The 16,023-nt window shown below is 37.5% G+C and overlaps 2 protein-coding genes across 4 annotated transcripts in view; both read right to left on the minus strand.

The window, feature by feature from the left end:
- LOC127536286 (integrator complex subunit 8-like) overlaps positions 1-12,476 on the minus strand; it is a 71,636-nt gene extending 59,160 nt beyond the window's left edge. Inside the window, exon 1 of the mRNA XM_051956223.1 lies at positions 12,362-12,476. The gene's annotated coding sequence lies outside the window, so the exon portion shown is untranslated. The remainder of the gene's footprint in view (positions 1-12,361) is intronic.
- On the minus strand, positions 2,193-12,738 carry LOC127536287 (integrator complex subunit 8-like). 3 transcript variants are annotated; one of them, XM_051956227.1, is made up of 11 exons: positions 12,627-12,738; positions 11,252-11,390; positions 10,976-11,150; positions 9,956-10,096; positions 9,123-9,194; positions 8,875-8,926; positions 8,140-8,319; positions 7,924-8,031; positions 7,678-7,830; positions 5,797-5,897; positions 2,193-2,232 (listed from the first exon to the last, which is right to left on the minus strand). In XM_051956227.1, the coding sequence occupies exons 1-11, from the start codon at positions 12,714-12,716 to the stop codon at positions 2,208-2,210; spliced, it is 1,236 nt and encodes a 411-aa protein (XP_051812187.1). In that variant the 5' UTR covers positions 12,717-12,738; the 3' UTR covers positions 2,193-2,207. The 3 variants fall into 3 exon arrangements, with proteins under 3 accessions (XP_051812187.1, XP_051812188.1, XP_051812185.1); XM_051956228.1 differs by lacking the exon at positions 2,193-2,232 and adding an exon at positions 2,779-3,083; XM_051956225.1 differs by lacking the exon at positions 2,193-2,232 and adding an exon at positions 5,637-5,715.
- Between the last annotated feature and the right edge of the window lie 3,285 nt (positions 12,739-16,023).

The raw sequence follows: 16,023 nt of genomic DNA on the forward strand, positions 1-16,023 counted from the left end.
AAATTCCAACTGCACATTTTTCAATATTTAACTATTATCCATGATACTAACTCTGTTTCTTTCTTCCTCCGAAAAAGGTAAGTTATTACTTCATCAGTTTCTCAGGATTTAATATCTCTTCATGATAATTTATAATTGAAGCATTTTACTGACTGTAGAACTTTATGTTTTGTTTCTTCATCCATCATCCAGGAGTTCCGTTCAGGGAACTCCTGGATGGTGGGCAGAGAGGACCGGACGGACCAGACCAGAAGGATGGACGACCAGGAACCCACTGGAGGGTTGGAGGAGTGTTTTCAGTCAGCTGACTAAGTGAGTCCTCACAAAGACGACAAAAGCACCAACAGGGACATGAAGTGGTGATGAGCTAAAGTAAACTTTCTGTATGTTGATGTGAACTGATAGAGCTTAGAACCGTTCCACACCTACTGTACATTTATTTATGGCTCCATGTCTGTTAAGAAGCACTGATAATTATAATTCAACAGTTCAGCAGCCAGGAACGAGTCAAAGTTTGATTTTTGGGTCCTGTTTTTCTGTTTGCCAGGTCAGCGCTCCAATTCAGACGCCCCTGCCTCCAACAGCAACGTCTCCAGCCGCTGAGGGGCGTCCTGACTCTGCCTGCACAGAACTAGTTTCCATCATGTGCTGGTTCTGTGCCGGTGGGTTTAGGAAGCTCCTCACAAAGCATCAAATGAAGACAGAGGAAGCTGCCACCTGTTTGTCTCTGAGCTCTGACAGCCAGACAGAGAAGATGTTTACTGCTTTGTTAATGTTTAATGTCAAAACCTTTTGAATATCTTTGTTATGATCCAACGTAAGATGAGACCTTTGGAGATAAACATTGTCAAAAGTTAGATTTGCTAGTTTAACCCTCCTGGTGTCCTGCAGGTCAAAGTTGACCCGTTTTAAAGTTTGAAAATGTGGAAAAATATATATATTTTCACAGTGACACTTCTGATGTCCACATTGTCAACATTTTTGGGAAATCTTTGAACATTTTTTGGTGGAAAAATGAAATGTTAAAATGTTTCTTAAGACTATTCACAACAAAATCAACCAAAATCCAGTTTTGGTTGATTTTTATGTGAATGTTCTTAAAGAAAATATTAGAAGTGTTACTGATATATATGTCATCACTTCAGATATTTTTCTGATTTTTTTGGAAGATTTTTACTCATCATCCCACAAATGTGGAGATTAAAAAAAAAAGGACACTTTTAAGGAATAATGGAATTTTCTTCCTGAAGATTTTGCAAATTTTCAGAAATTTGGGGAATTTTTTTGCTGAATTTTTGGATTTTTTTTTCAGAGAAGGAAACAATATTTTTTGGTGCCTGTAAATGAGGACAACAGGAGGGTTAATTAAAATGTAAAAGAAAAAAAGTGACATCAATAACTAACTTACTTTAATATAAAAACTTTAAAACTGTTATTGTTTATTCTAACACAAGAACCTGTAAGATAAACATTGTAAAATGTAATATTTCCTTTGTTTATTGTTAAAATATATTTAAAACTGTTCATGTGTTTACAAATAAAATGTAAATGGCCTTTTAACATTTTGATGTTATTTATAATTATTAGCACAACATATAATCTTATTAAATAATCATTGTAAAAATATAAAAACTGTTTATTGTAGCAAAGATTCACTTTAAAAACTTTTGGACTGTTTAATATGATCTCATGTTTTAAGCATGACATTGAAATATTGTCAACAGTAAGATATAATTTATTGTAAACATTTTTAAAAAATGTGTACTGAAAGTACCTTTTAGTAACATTGTTTTTCACATCTTGCTGTATTAATGTGAATTTAATACTTCTTGAATAAATTTAAAAAAAATAAGATTTGCTTTTGTGATGTTTTGTGAAAAGTGATTTTGAGGCATTTCAATTTTGATGTTTAATAAATTTACAAAAATCTGTGAAAAGAAGTTTTACTCTTTGTCATGTTGGGTTGTTGATGACAGACTGATGGAGGAAACTTGTATTCATTCAGCACAAAAAAAAACTAAATGTTTGAACGGTCTGGACACGTTTCAAAGCGACTCCATATTTGTGTTGTTCATATTTATCACTATTTCACTACAACTCGACTGGTTTACTGTTAAGTCAGATGATCAGAGTGTTTTCTTCACTGATGGTGGATCAACGTGGAGCTTCTTCAACACTGAACCAGACACAGGAGAGTCACATTTGTTTCAACGATGAGCTGCACTGACATACCTTACAAGAAAAAGCAGTTAGATTTGCTTTTAAATGACCTGACTTCAACACAGTTCAAAATTGTTCAGAATATGACATACTTTGTGTATAATTTAATGTCTTTCTAAACATTCTTGGAAGCAGTTCACATCTGGCATTCCATCAAATTATTTATTGAAACTTAAAAACCAACAACTTCAGTGAGATCTGAATTAGAGAAGACAAAAAATAAAAACAGAGACGTGTTCAGATCACACAGAACAACGCAATTTGCTGTATAAGGAGCTGCACTCTGAGCTCTTTCCACCACTGAAAGCTCCTGAAACAGGGATGTTAGCGTTATAACCGGACCCTGGATTTACAGAAGAAGCTGTTCTCACCGACAAACCTTGTTTTCTTTTACATCCTGTGTACATCTGGGTGTGTGTTTATCTAGAAAGAGAACGCAGCAGGACGCCAATACATTTAAGTAAAACAACATTGATTAGTGAAGTCAATATAAGATAAGTCAAGATAAGCTGAGTCAAGATATGAAAAGTCAAGGTAAATCAAGATCCATTAATCAAGATAAGTTAAGTCAAGATGAGTCAAGTCAAGATAAGTTACAATAAAGCCAACAAATGAAGATAAACTAAAGACTATGGACACCTTTCACATCTACAGATGAGGCTTGATAAATGTACATATGGGTATGTACATAGATATGACATGATGGATAATGCTATTGAGAGAGAAAACCGGTGTGAACATGGTAAAGAAAATGTTTTTATATTTTGTTGTTGAGCTATATGAACCAGTGTTGCGTGATGTTTTAATAACTGTGGTGCTTTAGGGAGAAAAGCAGGGATACATGAATTTAGATGACCTGAAGGCTGTGGAGAGAAAACACACGTTAAAGAGATATTAATTCACTAGATGTATACAGTTATATTACATTTAATATTAACAGTTTTATTTGACATTCAATTTGGTCATCAGGGGGGTGGGACAAGAGAAAAATGGAATTTTAGGGGAAACTCCAGACTTATTTGGTTTTTAAAATTCTTTATAAACATTCTCTGATTTATTTATTGTTTTTAAAGATTTGGTCTCGGGACAAGAACATTTAAACAACAACTGCATGTTTTAGTATTTTGGACATGGATTATTTGAAATTTGATGAATGGGACATAAAATGTCCTCCAGTTCTGTTATGATCCTGCTGTATTTAATTGCATTTGATTTGTGGCCAGTAAATGTATTTTTAATAGGGCTGCATCTAATGATTCATTTTAGTGTCCATTAATCTTTTAATTATTGTTTTTTTGCATTAATTTATTAATTGTTTGATCTTTAAAATGCAACAAAATGCTGAAAAATGTCCATTAGTGTTTCTCAAATTCCAAAATGAAAAGTCTTGTTTTGTCCAAAACCCAAAGATGTTCAGTTTACTGTCACAGAGGAGGCAAGAAACCAGAGAATATTCACATTTACTGTTTTTTTTTTTTACAAAACAACTCAAACAGATTAATTGATGGCTATGAGAGGACAACTAATGGATTTTTTTGATGAATTGTTGCTGCTTTAGTCCTGCCATAGTCGATATTTAGACACATAAGATTAAGTTCCACTGAAACAATGAAAACACAACAGCACTGCAGTGTGTATAAATATGATTAATGATGTTGTAATACATACAAGATAACCGTTGACCTAAAAATGAATCTGAAGAAGTAGTGAGAAACCACCCGCTCTTGTTTTCTGTCATGTCCTGCTGTCGTTTAGTCACAACACACACGTGCAGGGCATGTGTCGTGTTATTTTAAAGGTTGCTGCTGTTTTTACGCTCAGCTTCCACACTGAAGGTCTAAACTGTAAAAGGGAAGTTTAAGAAGATAAAGCATGTCACTCCTGAGGTCTAAAGTCAGCTACTGAATATATCTGAAGCTGCTGGGAGTCATATTTGTGGATTCACTCTTATTTTATTACATTTTCTCAGCTTTTTTCTCTTTCTTTTAAATGGAGCGGCTCAGTTCAGGATCCAGGACAGAGCAAACATCTGGGATCCTGTAAACTGAGCTGCATCTTGTTCAGGTTTAAAACTAAAAGAAGCTGCTTCTGTTTTTATGATTCTGTTCATCAGATGCCTTATGAGTCTTTATTCGTCACTCTCAGTCCTGTTTCCTTCAGTATCCGGTGATAAATTCCTCCTGGTGCTGTCATGCAAATAACAACTGTCCCTCTGCAAAAAGCCACGTGGTGTTTTACTGAATTAAATGTAACACTCTGTGTGGTGCTACTTTACATGTGTTTTTTTTATTCCAATCAGATGCTCCCAATCCTCAGTTTCATATTTCAATATTAAGTTTCTGAGTATTTTCTTTTCATGCTGCTTTCTACGTCAACTCTGCTACACTTTACAGGGAGATATTGTGCTGTTTGTAATACGGAGTGGATAAAACCTGTTGAAAGAGTGCACGCCCTTATGCGACGCTCCTCGGAAAAACAGCGAATGCACCCGTATACAAACAGGGATAATGTGATTGGTCAAAGCTCGCCGGCCTTCTATTGGTTGACAGCGTTGATGCACAAAAATCCGAGAGCAGAGCAGAGATCCGTGAGCAGAAGTTCCGTCAGAGCAAGAGGAAGAGTTTGAGTTGGAGCGCAAGAAATCTGCGCGAGCAGCATCGTAACCGAGTGCGAGGACACAGTTTGAGCACGCGCAGAGCAAGTTTGAGCGCGAGAGCAGAGTTCTGAGAGACAATATCACGAAATCTGAGAATGAAATCGATAAATGCTGCCCTCAAATCAATTTAAAATGCTCTTGAATTATGATAGGACATTTATTCCATAGCGGCGGGAATTGATGGACTCAAACACCCCCACAATTTAATCAGTTGTTCTTTGTATCATTTCTGATGGATACGTCCTGATAAGTCCTCAGTGGTGGATTTGTAGTAGAATCACAATCATGTGATCATCAGCAGGCAGCTGACGTAGTGTTCACTGGTTGTCATGGTTACAGTGACGCCGTGCCGCTATCTGGCAATGATACAAAAATATTTAACAAATCCGTGGATCCAGACTATAAGCTGCATCACTGATAAAATTGGTCCTTGTGTCATTTCTGACCTTCCCTGAAAATTTCATCCAAATTCATGAGTCTGTTTTTGAGTAATGTTGCTGACAGACAGACAGATGGACGGACAAACGTACACTAATCATCGTAACTCCACTATCTTCCTTGGCGGAGTAATTATAAAATCTAAAAATTTTATGAAAGAAAACAAAACTACAAAATACTAAAACAAGGCAAAACAGGATCGCAACTTGTAAGATCAAATTCTAGGATAAAATAAATATAAAATACTACAATTTAAGAACATTAAAAACTACCAAAAGCCATTGAAAACATGCATGTCTTGAGATTTGTCCTGCAAATGTCAGTGGAGGGGGAACTTTTAAATTGCACGAGGAAGATTGTTCCAGTTTAAAGCTCTGAAGAAACAAGCAGTGCACGGCTTTCTGAACAACATAAACAGACTTTTCTAAGTCTACAGTCTGACTGCAGTGTGTGAACAGGTTTGAATGTTTTTGTGGCCTCACCCCTGCTGGACTTTGTACAAGAACTCTCTGAGAACCGAGCGTCTGAAGTGGTTCGGTAAACTGCGGGACACGTTGTCTTTGATGAAGGCTTCCATGACGGCCTGGAAGAGAGACGAGGAGGAATTTATGAACAAGTTCTGCACTTTACTGCCAAACACCTCACATAAGCCAAAACCTTTTGGGGATTTCCATCTAAAGTCATCACGTTCCTTCTGCTCGACCGTCTCCGATTTGATTCCAGCTTTATCATGAACCATCTGTAAAATTGATATTCCATTTCATTTATTTATTTATTTCAAACATGTAATGAATAACATTCAATTAATGTATCACAAAAAACCATTAATAGTCCATCATGCTATAACGAGTAAGAGGAGAAAACAAACTTCAACATGTTCCAAAGGGAGTGGGAAGACGTTAAACTTATTTAATCCCACCCCTAAATTCATTCACCCATTTCAGTCAGTTCCAGAAATATCCAATGAAACAAATTCACCGCCAACATTTTTGTTTAGGCAAAGACAACTAACTTAAACACTATGCGTCAATGAAATACAGATCAAAACTACTGTGATAGTGATAATTAAGTTCATCTTCACTGTACCTTCCAAAGATTTTTTGTTTGTATTTATATTTAAACTGGCTGATGTTTGAACATTGTTTCAGATCCGTCTCAAGTTTCTTCCAGAGCCGTACCTCATTTGTTGTAGGGCTAAAACTTTTCATCGTTGTTCTATGTTTTGGTATCCTGAAACTGAATTCTTCTCTTAATATATAACCACCAACACATTCCTGAAATTTGCTCTGTAATTGGAATGGTAACAGTTTTTTCAAATACTTTTCAGATGTGTACGTTTGTAATTATCTGTCAGACCACTTTTAGGAGATTTGTGCCTACAAAGCTTTATCTGAGCAAGATTTTGGTACCAGAATTTCCTTCAGGATTAAAAAAAATGATGTCCCATCTTATCTCAGAGACGGGTCTTTTTTTTTTAAAAGCTTACATTTCTACAAATCAGGGTTTAAAAATCAAAAGTATTTTTTAAAAACTCCACACCTCTTGTGTACTTTTATTGGTTTTGTGGAAACAGCTCATCAGAACGTGAAATTATCTTTCTTTTCCTCTGTGGTGACCAGGTAGATCACATTTTAAAGCATTTTATAGGTTTAGTTTTGTATTATTGTGACATACAGCTACACGTGGATCAGAAAATATCACTAATTGACTTCTGCATTATCAGTGTATTTGTTAATGTGTGCACAACATTGTCAGCGTAATGCACGATATATTTCAGGTGCAATATTTCATTAGTATGTGTGATAATATTAATTACATCAGTATAGCTGCAGGCAATACTTTTTACTGTTCTAGTATTCTTTTAGTTTACTCATTTATTTCAGTAATGTATCATACTTCTTTTTAGGTGCTGCATTTCTCATGTTGCATCACTCGATTTTATGAGCGATATCTGCCACAAGAATTCCCTTCAGGATTAATAAAGTTTAGCTTTTCTCAGAGATGGGAGCTTCAACATTTTTCCATAAATCAATTCATTATTAATCAGATATAGTTTGATCTACTTGTCCAATATTGGAGAAATAACAGTGAAGAATTCTGGCTTTTATCTTTAATAGTTCCTGAGATATTGTTGTTCAAACAGCCGCAAATTTCAATGTGAGAAAACCTGCTAAAAGTGGGTCAACAGCCAGTTTATAAAAAATGTAATCTCAGAAAGTATTTGATATATCAAGCTAAAATGTTACATATATCTTCATAAACATCCGTATTTTATGCCACAAAAACGTCAGGCATGTCAGAGCTGGCAGAGCAGCAATAGTTTCTATATTTTGGTTTCATCGTCGTCCCGTTTTCGCTCTGACCTGGTGGTTGTGGGCTCGGATCAGGCTGTTGATCTGGTCGTAGGGGGTCGTCTGGGGGTCGCAGGGGTCACAGTCTCCGGTCAGAGCTCTGCAGGCGTTCCAGTAACCGGCCAGACGCTTCTCGTCCAGGTGGACGTGGACGGTCGAGTCCAGCTGAAAGACATAAACGAATCACTCAAAGGTCAGAACTGCAACTGAAAGTCAGTAGTTTCGGGTTTTCTTATGGTTGAAATCGAGTCTAACTACCTTCTTCAAGAGCTCCTTGGTCTGTCTGAAGTGATCTCTGGCCTTCTCATAGGTTGGCTGGTCGGTGCAGCCTTGTTGGAAGAAAATACCTCCCAGATCATAATGCACCTGAAACACAGAATACAGCTTTAGAGTAAAAACATCTTTCTGAAGCACAAACCACTGCATCCAGGATGATCTAATCCCCAGAAAGACAACCGTGAGTGCTCCACCAACCTGACAGTGCAGGTCATCGGCGCTGATTCGAAGCCCGGCTGTGGAGGATTCGGTTTCTCCGTTAGCGGCAGCGTCAGCGGCCAGCAGGTCCAGAGTCCTCAGAGTGTGGACGTAGAAGTCCTTCTTCAGCTGCAGAGCTCCTTCCAGGACGGTGATGGAGTCGGTCGCCTGCTCCTTCAGCTGAGGGAAGAATAATAATAGAGGAGAAAAAACGGACACAGATCCATGAAACTACTGGTGGAATTTCTTTGAAACTGGAAAAACAATTGGTTACCCTAGGACATATTTGTCTAGAATTCTACTGACAATAAGTCATTACAAAGAAATGGCTATGTCAGGAGCCACCCTCCATAGAGACTGGTTCAATGTGGTGCACGATGTTTTTGTAACGGAGAAATTAACATCTGCACCGAGACTCAGAGCAGAAATGTTTGATAAACGCTGGAACGGCTGGATTGAGTTTATCAGCCCATAGAGACCAGACTAAGTGACGTAAGTTGTACTGCGACTGCCCTGGTTAACGCTTGTTCAGTATGTCTGTTTGTTTGCAAAATTGAAAACAGTTTGTAAAGTACATTTGTAAGATATTGCTTATCTACTGACTTCTTTATGGAAAAAAGAGAATTAAAAAAAAAAGAAATTGGACAAACATAAAACAGGGATAAACAGACCTTAATTAAAGATGTTTATTATTGTTTATTGGCGTATGCAAGTATGAAAAGCATGTTCACTCACCACAGTCAGGATGTTTTCTGTCATTTCTTTCTCCTGCTGCACGATATTTAACCTGGAATCAGGCACAAAAGAAGTTTACGCTCACACCTTTTTGCATTTCAACTCAAAATAAAATCTGTCTGGATGTGTATTTTTCATTAATCCGTGCATGTGAGCCGAAACGCTGCCATTTGTACTGACTTTAAGGTAAGCTTATTGGTTCAGTAAATGAATTGAACTTGAAAAGAAAGTAAAGAAGCAGCGTTTACATGTTTATCTGATGAGGTCCTGGTTTGGTTTGTTTCTCTGGAAAGCTGCTCAGCACGATGGTTCTGATGGCCCTTTAAAAAACACAACAAAGACACATTAATCCTGTGCTTGAATGCTCATAAAATAAGTCTTTTAATGGGGCTGAAGAAGGTGTGATTTGACTTTCTACTATAATCTTGACAATGGATGTGTAAGAATGTTAGTGAAAGAATGATTTGATTTAATGAAAGTCCAAAACCTGGGCCACATTTGTGCCAAAACAATACAAAAATTAAATATGAATCTACAATAAAGCATAAATGCAATCCATGCTTTGGAAGAGAAAAAGCCAAATACTCCAAAAAAATAAGAAAAACGATATTAAAATGCTCCAAATGTATCAAACCAATTCCACATATTATCACTGAATTATATTTCTGGAGTCTTTATTCATTGTCCTGCTTGTTCACTTGGGTTGAAAAAAAGTTATTGTTTCACCTTCAGACAACTTATTTTTTTCCATGCTTGTCTTTACTGAACAATATTAAGCAAAACTTTTTCAATCCTTTTGGTTTTTGTTGCTAACAACCACATTTCTGTAATCAAATAGATATTTAAGGTTTCTTCAAGATGCCAACATTAAAATGAATGTTGGAAAATACCATGACAAACTTATACTGGTCAGCTACAACACTAAATATTAAGAGATTCATGTGAGAACTTTCCTCCTTTAATGTACAATCAGAGCTGGTGACTTCCACACGGCGGCAAATAAACACTTGGAGTCAAACTGTTCTGCTAGTTTAGTATTTATCTAATTTAATCTGTCCTCAGTGAGTGTTTCCTCTCCTACCAGCGGTTGTAGATGATCACTGCCATGGCGGTGGTCGGAGGCAGAGTGGACAGATCCAGATCCACATGTTTCACACCTGGAGGCACTTTGCTGACACACAGCAGCTCATTCAGCAGCATGTTCAACACTGGGATGGTCAGTCTGGGGAAGAAGAAGCAGGGGAGATAGTTACAGGATTCTACTGATACATTATCTGTCTAACTATGCTGCTTAATGTTTTATCCTTATCCAAGTTTGGTATTTGTGCTTCTTTGTCTGTTATTTTCTTTCTCGGCTACACAGTAAAGGAGGCCTTCACACCTCAGTTTATTCAGAGTTTAAGTAAAAGCTGTGCAGCGACTGTGAAGAACAAGAGTCACCGAGGGACTGAAGGTTGGGCCTGTTTGTCTGATGAGCTAAACAAAAGAATTCACTGAGACTAAATTTAGCCTTTTATGAAGGAAAAACGACCATCAACTCATGATAATGTGCACACATTCATAATCAAAGTAATCACAGTGGTCAAAGAAAAATAAGGCGACCCAGCTCACCGCCTCTCTCTTCCTCAGATAAAGTAAACAGATGAGCATATCAGCTTAATTATCCTCACCCATATCCATGAGACCCACTAACCCTCCATTCAATATGATCACAAAACAATATCAGAACCAAAACAAACACGAATAACAAGAAACTCATTCAGAGAGTGTAGTACTCCCTGAAAATTTCATCCAAATCTGTTGGTCTGTTTTTGAGTAATGTTGCTGACAGACAGACAGACAGACAGACAGACAGACAGACAGACAGACAGACAGACAGACAGACAGACAGAAGCCGATCGTCACATAACTCTGATGCGTTCCTTGGCAGAGTAACAATCAGTATGCCCCTTAACCTTAGAATAAAGCAACAGTTCACTCATGGCTTCCAGAGGTTAAAATAATTAGTTTCTCTTTAACTGTTCTGCATTTGGTTACTGAGAAACACCCGCAGCCTCATTTCATTCTCAGAGAGCCCCACACACATTACGACCCCACTCACCCTTTCTCCAGTGAATCCAGGTCCCACTTTATGTGTGCGGCGACCTTCAGCGCCAGCAGCTTCAGGGTTCGGTTCCTGCGGTTGTCTGCTGGAGGCTGAACCTGATTCTGCTCGTTCACCGACGGTTTGGACGCCTGCTCCAGGAACTGGACGATCAGCTGCACCGGAGTCGGGTCTGAGGGAACACATACGCCCCGACAGTTTTAGACGTTAGATTTTGTTACTGATACTTTTTTTTTACTTGTACATAACTTTCAAAAGTAATGCCGAGCTGACCTGCATTTGATTTCTGCAGGTGTTTCTCCAGCAGGCTGCCGTCCAGGAGGAACTCAAACCAGGACGTCTGCAGAGGCGTACTGGGCCGACCGCTGGTCACAGCAGCCACCCGGTCGGCTGCTTCAGCACTCATCCTTCCCTATTGGACAATGACACATATTAGTTAGACAGAAGATCAGCCAGGACCAGAGCCTCTCACAAGTTTAAAGATACTGTTATCAGTCATTAAACTAAAGTATAAAAAGATACACAAAAGAAGAAATAACCATAAGGACATGAAAAGAAACACTGCAAAGACATGCAAAGCCACTACAAAATGATGCACACACACGACAAAATATGCAAAAATGACCACAATATGAGCCAAAATGATCACAATAGGACTGAAATTGCACACAAAGAGACACCAAACAACTATAAAGAGATGTAAAGTGACCACAATAAGATGTGAAATGACCACAGAGAAACAATACGACCACAATACCACTGAAGTTGACCACAAAGAGGCAAAATTAAGTAAATAAGTAATTATAAGAGAAACAAAATTACCAAGCCACGAAAATTATCACAGAGACACAAACCAATGACAGAGATGAAAAATGAAAACACAGTGACACAAAGTGTCTACTACACACGAAATGAACAAAAAAAACATTTAAAATGACAGCAAACATGCAAAATTACCCTCCAAAATCACATTTTTACCATAAAGATAAACTTAATTACCAAGGCTTGTACCACTGCAGGATGTTATATAAAAGGTAATATGTTCATGCACCAACTACTGGTTGTACTTTCACTTAAAAAACATTAAAATTTGCTATTAATAATTCTGCAGCTGCATGTAAAATTTTGAAAGCATGACAATTTCTTGCCATTTAGATGACGATATAATATTTGGTAAGAATCGATACAGTGTTTAGATGCTGAAAACACGGTCGCATTTAATATATTTTCTAAAAGTTTCATGACAAAATTAACTTGATTAAATCATTATTTTTAACGCTCACTTCTAAAAGGTAAAGTGTCAGATAAGCTAGTTAGCCAAACATCGAGAACTGTCCAGTTCTATGTGACATGAGTAGCTTGAATTTTAAACACGGGTCCTACCAGCTGGGCGGGGACTCACACTTTGACTGAAGGGAGTATTTCTGAGTTAGCGGCTCGGGCTGCTGCTGTGAATAAACCGAGCGCATGTCTTCCACCCGCGCTCTGTTGTGTTTGCAGGCAGCGCTGTTCCGGCTAACATTTAAGCTAACTCGCTACAGTTTCCATCCCGAACGGGAACAAATCAACAAGAAGAAAAAAAATGTTCAAAAAACGCTCTAAAAGCTCAGAGTAAACGACCGGAGCAGCTACACCGACTGATTCCCACATAATTCATTCTGCGCCTCTCCATCGCTCCTCCATCATTCCGGTTCCACTCCGTCGCCAAGGAGACGCACGAAACGCCATGTCTGCGCATGTTTATGCTGCGTTCAGGTCACATGTTCAAACTGTGATTAATCACACCTGAGCGACAAAACCTGTTCATCGCTATCTCTGACTTTTAATTTTCACGGATTCCCCATCTCTCAAGCTAGCAGCGTCTTTAAAAATAAAACCTCAGCGCTAATTAGCAGTAACAGCGTCCATAAAGGTAGTTTCTATGGGCCTTTACACTGTTTTTATGTAAACAGTTCCACTTGTTGTTGAACTAATGCACAAATATAACAAAAATGTGCTAGTTTAGGCTAATTACATGGTGCGGCTATAAGGTTAGCACTGGGGCTGATCACAATTGGAATACAGCAGTTACTAGGTTTAAAATTATTGCTTTTCCGGTTTTCTCGAGATTTGGTGGACGCAACACTATCATGGTGGCTGATAGATGCCTGTATTTAATTATAATCTGATAATTAAACAAAGCCTACACTACTTAACTGAGGCCGAAGTTATTTTAATTGACAGTTTTCTGCCCAAAATTCAGGAAAACCAAAAATGAAAAGAAATGGCAAACAAAAAAGTTAGGTTCCAGGAATTCATTCTTATATTGCTGTTCTTTGTGTTTATCAAAAGTTGTAAATTTTAATAAGACCAGTTAAGATAATAATATAAATGTTTAAAAACTTGAAAAAAAATGCTAAAAGTTAAAATGCTTGCATTGGTAGTTTAGAATAACATATTTTGTAATAAAAATAATCATTACAAGATTTTTTTTTCCTGTTTTAATTAGTTTTTAATTTCTGTCTTTAGTTGGTATGCAAGCAAACATATTTAAAGAAAAAAAATTTAAAAGTACTGAAGCAAATTCTTACATTTGATAATGTGGAAACGTAAACAGATTTGCATTTTTGCTTGAATAAAGACATGAACTGAATAATCACTTCAGCTGTATTTGCTTTTACTGCTGGACAATTTCCAGAGCAAACTGCTTCATAAGCTCCTCTTCCTATATCTTAATTTATGGTGGTACAAACAGCACAATATCTCCCTGTAAAGTGTAGCAGAGTTGATGTAAATAGCAGCATGAAAAGAAAATACTCAGAAACTTAATATTGAAATATGAAACTGAGGATTGGGAGCATCTGATTGGAATAAAAAAAACACATGCAAAGTAGCACCACACAGAGTGTTACATTTAATTCAGTAAAACACCACGTGGCTTTTTGCAGAGGGACAGTTGTTATTTGCATGACAGCACCAGGAGGAATTTATCACCGGATACTGAAGGAAACAGGACTGAGAGTGATGAATAAAGACTCATAAGGCATCTGATGAACAGAATCATAAAAACAGAAGCAGCTTCCTTTAGTTTTAAACCTGAACAAGATGCAGCTCAGTTTACAGGATCCCAGATGTTTGCTCTGTCCTGGATCCTGACCTGAGCCGCTCCATTTAAAAGAAAGAGAAAAAAGCTGAGAAAATGTAATAAAATAAGAGTGAATCCACAAATATGACTCCCAGCAGCTTCAGATATATTCAGTAGCTGACTTTAGACCTCAGGAGTGACATGCTTTATCTTCTTAAACTTCCCTTTTACAGTTTAGACCTTCAGTGTGGAAGCTGAGCGTAAAAACAGCAGCAACCTTTAAAATAACACGACACATGCCCTGCACGTGTGTGTTGTGACTAAACGACAGCAGGACATGTCAGAAAACAAGAGCGGGTGGTTTCTCACTACTTCTTCAGATTCATTTTTAGGTCAACGGTTATCTTGTATGTATTACAACATCATTAATCATATTTATACACACTGCAGTGCTGTTGTGTTTTCATTGTTTCAGTGGAACTTAATCTTATGTGTCTAAATATCGACTATGGCAGGACTAAAGCAGCAACAATTCGTCAAAAAAATCCATTAGTTGTCCTCTCATAGCCATCAATTAATCTGTTTGAGTTGTTTTATAACGAAAAAACAGTAAATGTGAATATTCTCTGGTTTCTTGCCTCCTCTGTGACAGTAAACTGAACATCTTTGGGTTTTGGACAAAACAAGACTTTTCATTTTGGAATTTGAGAAACACTAATGGACATTTTTCAGAATTTTGTTGCATTTTAAAGATCAAACAATTCATAAATTAATGCAAAAAAACAATAATTAAAAGATTAATGGACACTAAAATGAATCATTAGATGCAGCCCTATTAAAACTAAACTTACCGGCCACAAATCAAATGCAATTAAATACAGCAGGATCATAACAGAACTGGAGGACATTTTATGTCCCATTCATCAAATTTCAAATAATCCATGTCCAAAATACTAAAACATGCAGTTGTTGTTTAAATGTTCTTGTCCTGAGACCACATCTTTAAAAAAAAAATATCGTAGATTGTTTAACAATAAACCAGTGGAGTTGTCGTGAAATAGTGATAAATATGAACAACACAAATATAGAGTCGCTCCACTACTAAGCCCTGCATTCAAATTTTGCATAATATGAATTCCTTGTCATCTTTTTGTATTTTATCTTTTATCACTTGTAAAATGTTTTGTTTTGTACTTCCTATTTCGGTTGGTGTTTCTTTTTTATTTTTCAACTCCAAGAGGCCCTGCACAAGATTTCCTCTGTGCCTAGACCGTCTATTTTGTAAAGTAAATAAAAATCTTGAACTTTGACACAGCTCATTACATTGATTATGAACATTACATATTACACACTTTACTGCCGCCTTTGCGTTGCTGATTAGATTATAAACGGCATTTTGTTGTCTGACTACTCTGTGTAGTATCGATGAAGCCGAATCCTCAGAAAGCTCCACCAATGTTTCATTGATCATGGGCGTGTTTTGTCTTTTCCAGGTGGTCTACGATAAAGGAGAGATCTACTCGTTCTCCAAGCACGGACGTTTTTGCCACAAGATAAAGATGAACTACTCTCCGTACACGAACTACTTCACCCGAGTCTTCTGGAATCGCTCGTATCACGTCTACAAAGTGAACTCCGTCATCTCCTTCCAGTACTGACGGCAGATCGGACTCCTCTCGTATTTAAGATCTCATCCACAGTTGGACACTCTGGGCTTCTGCAAGCGTCTCGTCACTGTTACGTCGAAGCCGCACGTTCAGCAGGGATCGGCTGAGGACGCCGCACCGACCTCCACGTGTCGAAGTCGAAACACGCCATATTAATCACTGTACTGTACTTTTATAAGCCATGCGTTACTGTCAATGTTACTGTGAGGCATTTAATGAAGGGGGGGTGGATGAGAGTCGTCTGTGGTCACTTTGTTCAGAAGCTGCTCAGATTTAAACAAACAGCGGTCGTATTTTCAGTCATCTATATCTCA

This window comes from Acanthochromis polyacanthus, chromosome 11 (assembly GCF_021347895.1).
Source record: "Acanthochromis polyacanthus isolate Apoly-LR-REF ecotype Palm Island chromosome 11, KAUST_Apoly_ChrSc, whole genome shotgun sequence".
In the NCBI taxonomy this organism is placed as follows: domain Eukaryota; kingdom Metazoa; phylum Chordata; class Actinopteri; family Pomacentridae; genus Acanthochromis; species Acanthochromis polyacanthus.

Bases quoted from the DNA above. Each gene is read 5' to 3' on its own strand.
- LOC127536287 (XM_051956225.1), bottom strand. From the start codon at position 12,716: ATGCGCAGACATGGCGTTTCGTGCGTCTCCTTGGCGACGGAGTGGAAC. The intron at 8,320-8,874 runs GTGAGTGAACAT...TTCTTCCCTCAG, and splicing joins CAGAAAACATCCTGACTGTG to CTGAAGGAGCAGGCGACCGA. The intron at 7,831-7,923 runs GTAGTTAGACTC...TATGTCTTTCAG, and splicing joins CCAAGGAGCTCTTGAAGAAG to CTGGACTCGACCGTCCACGT.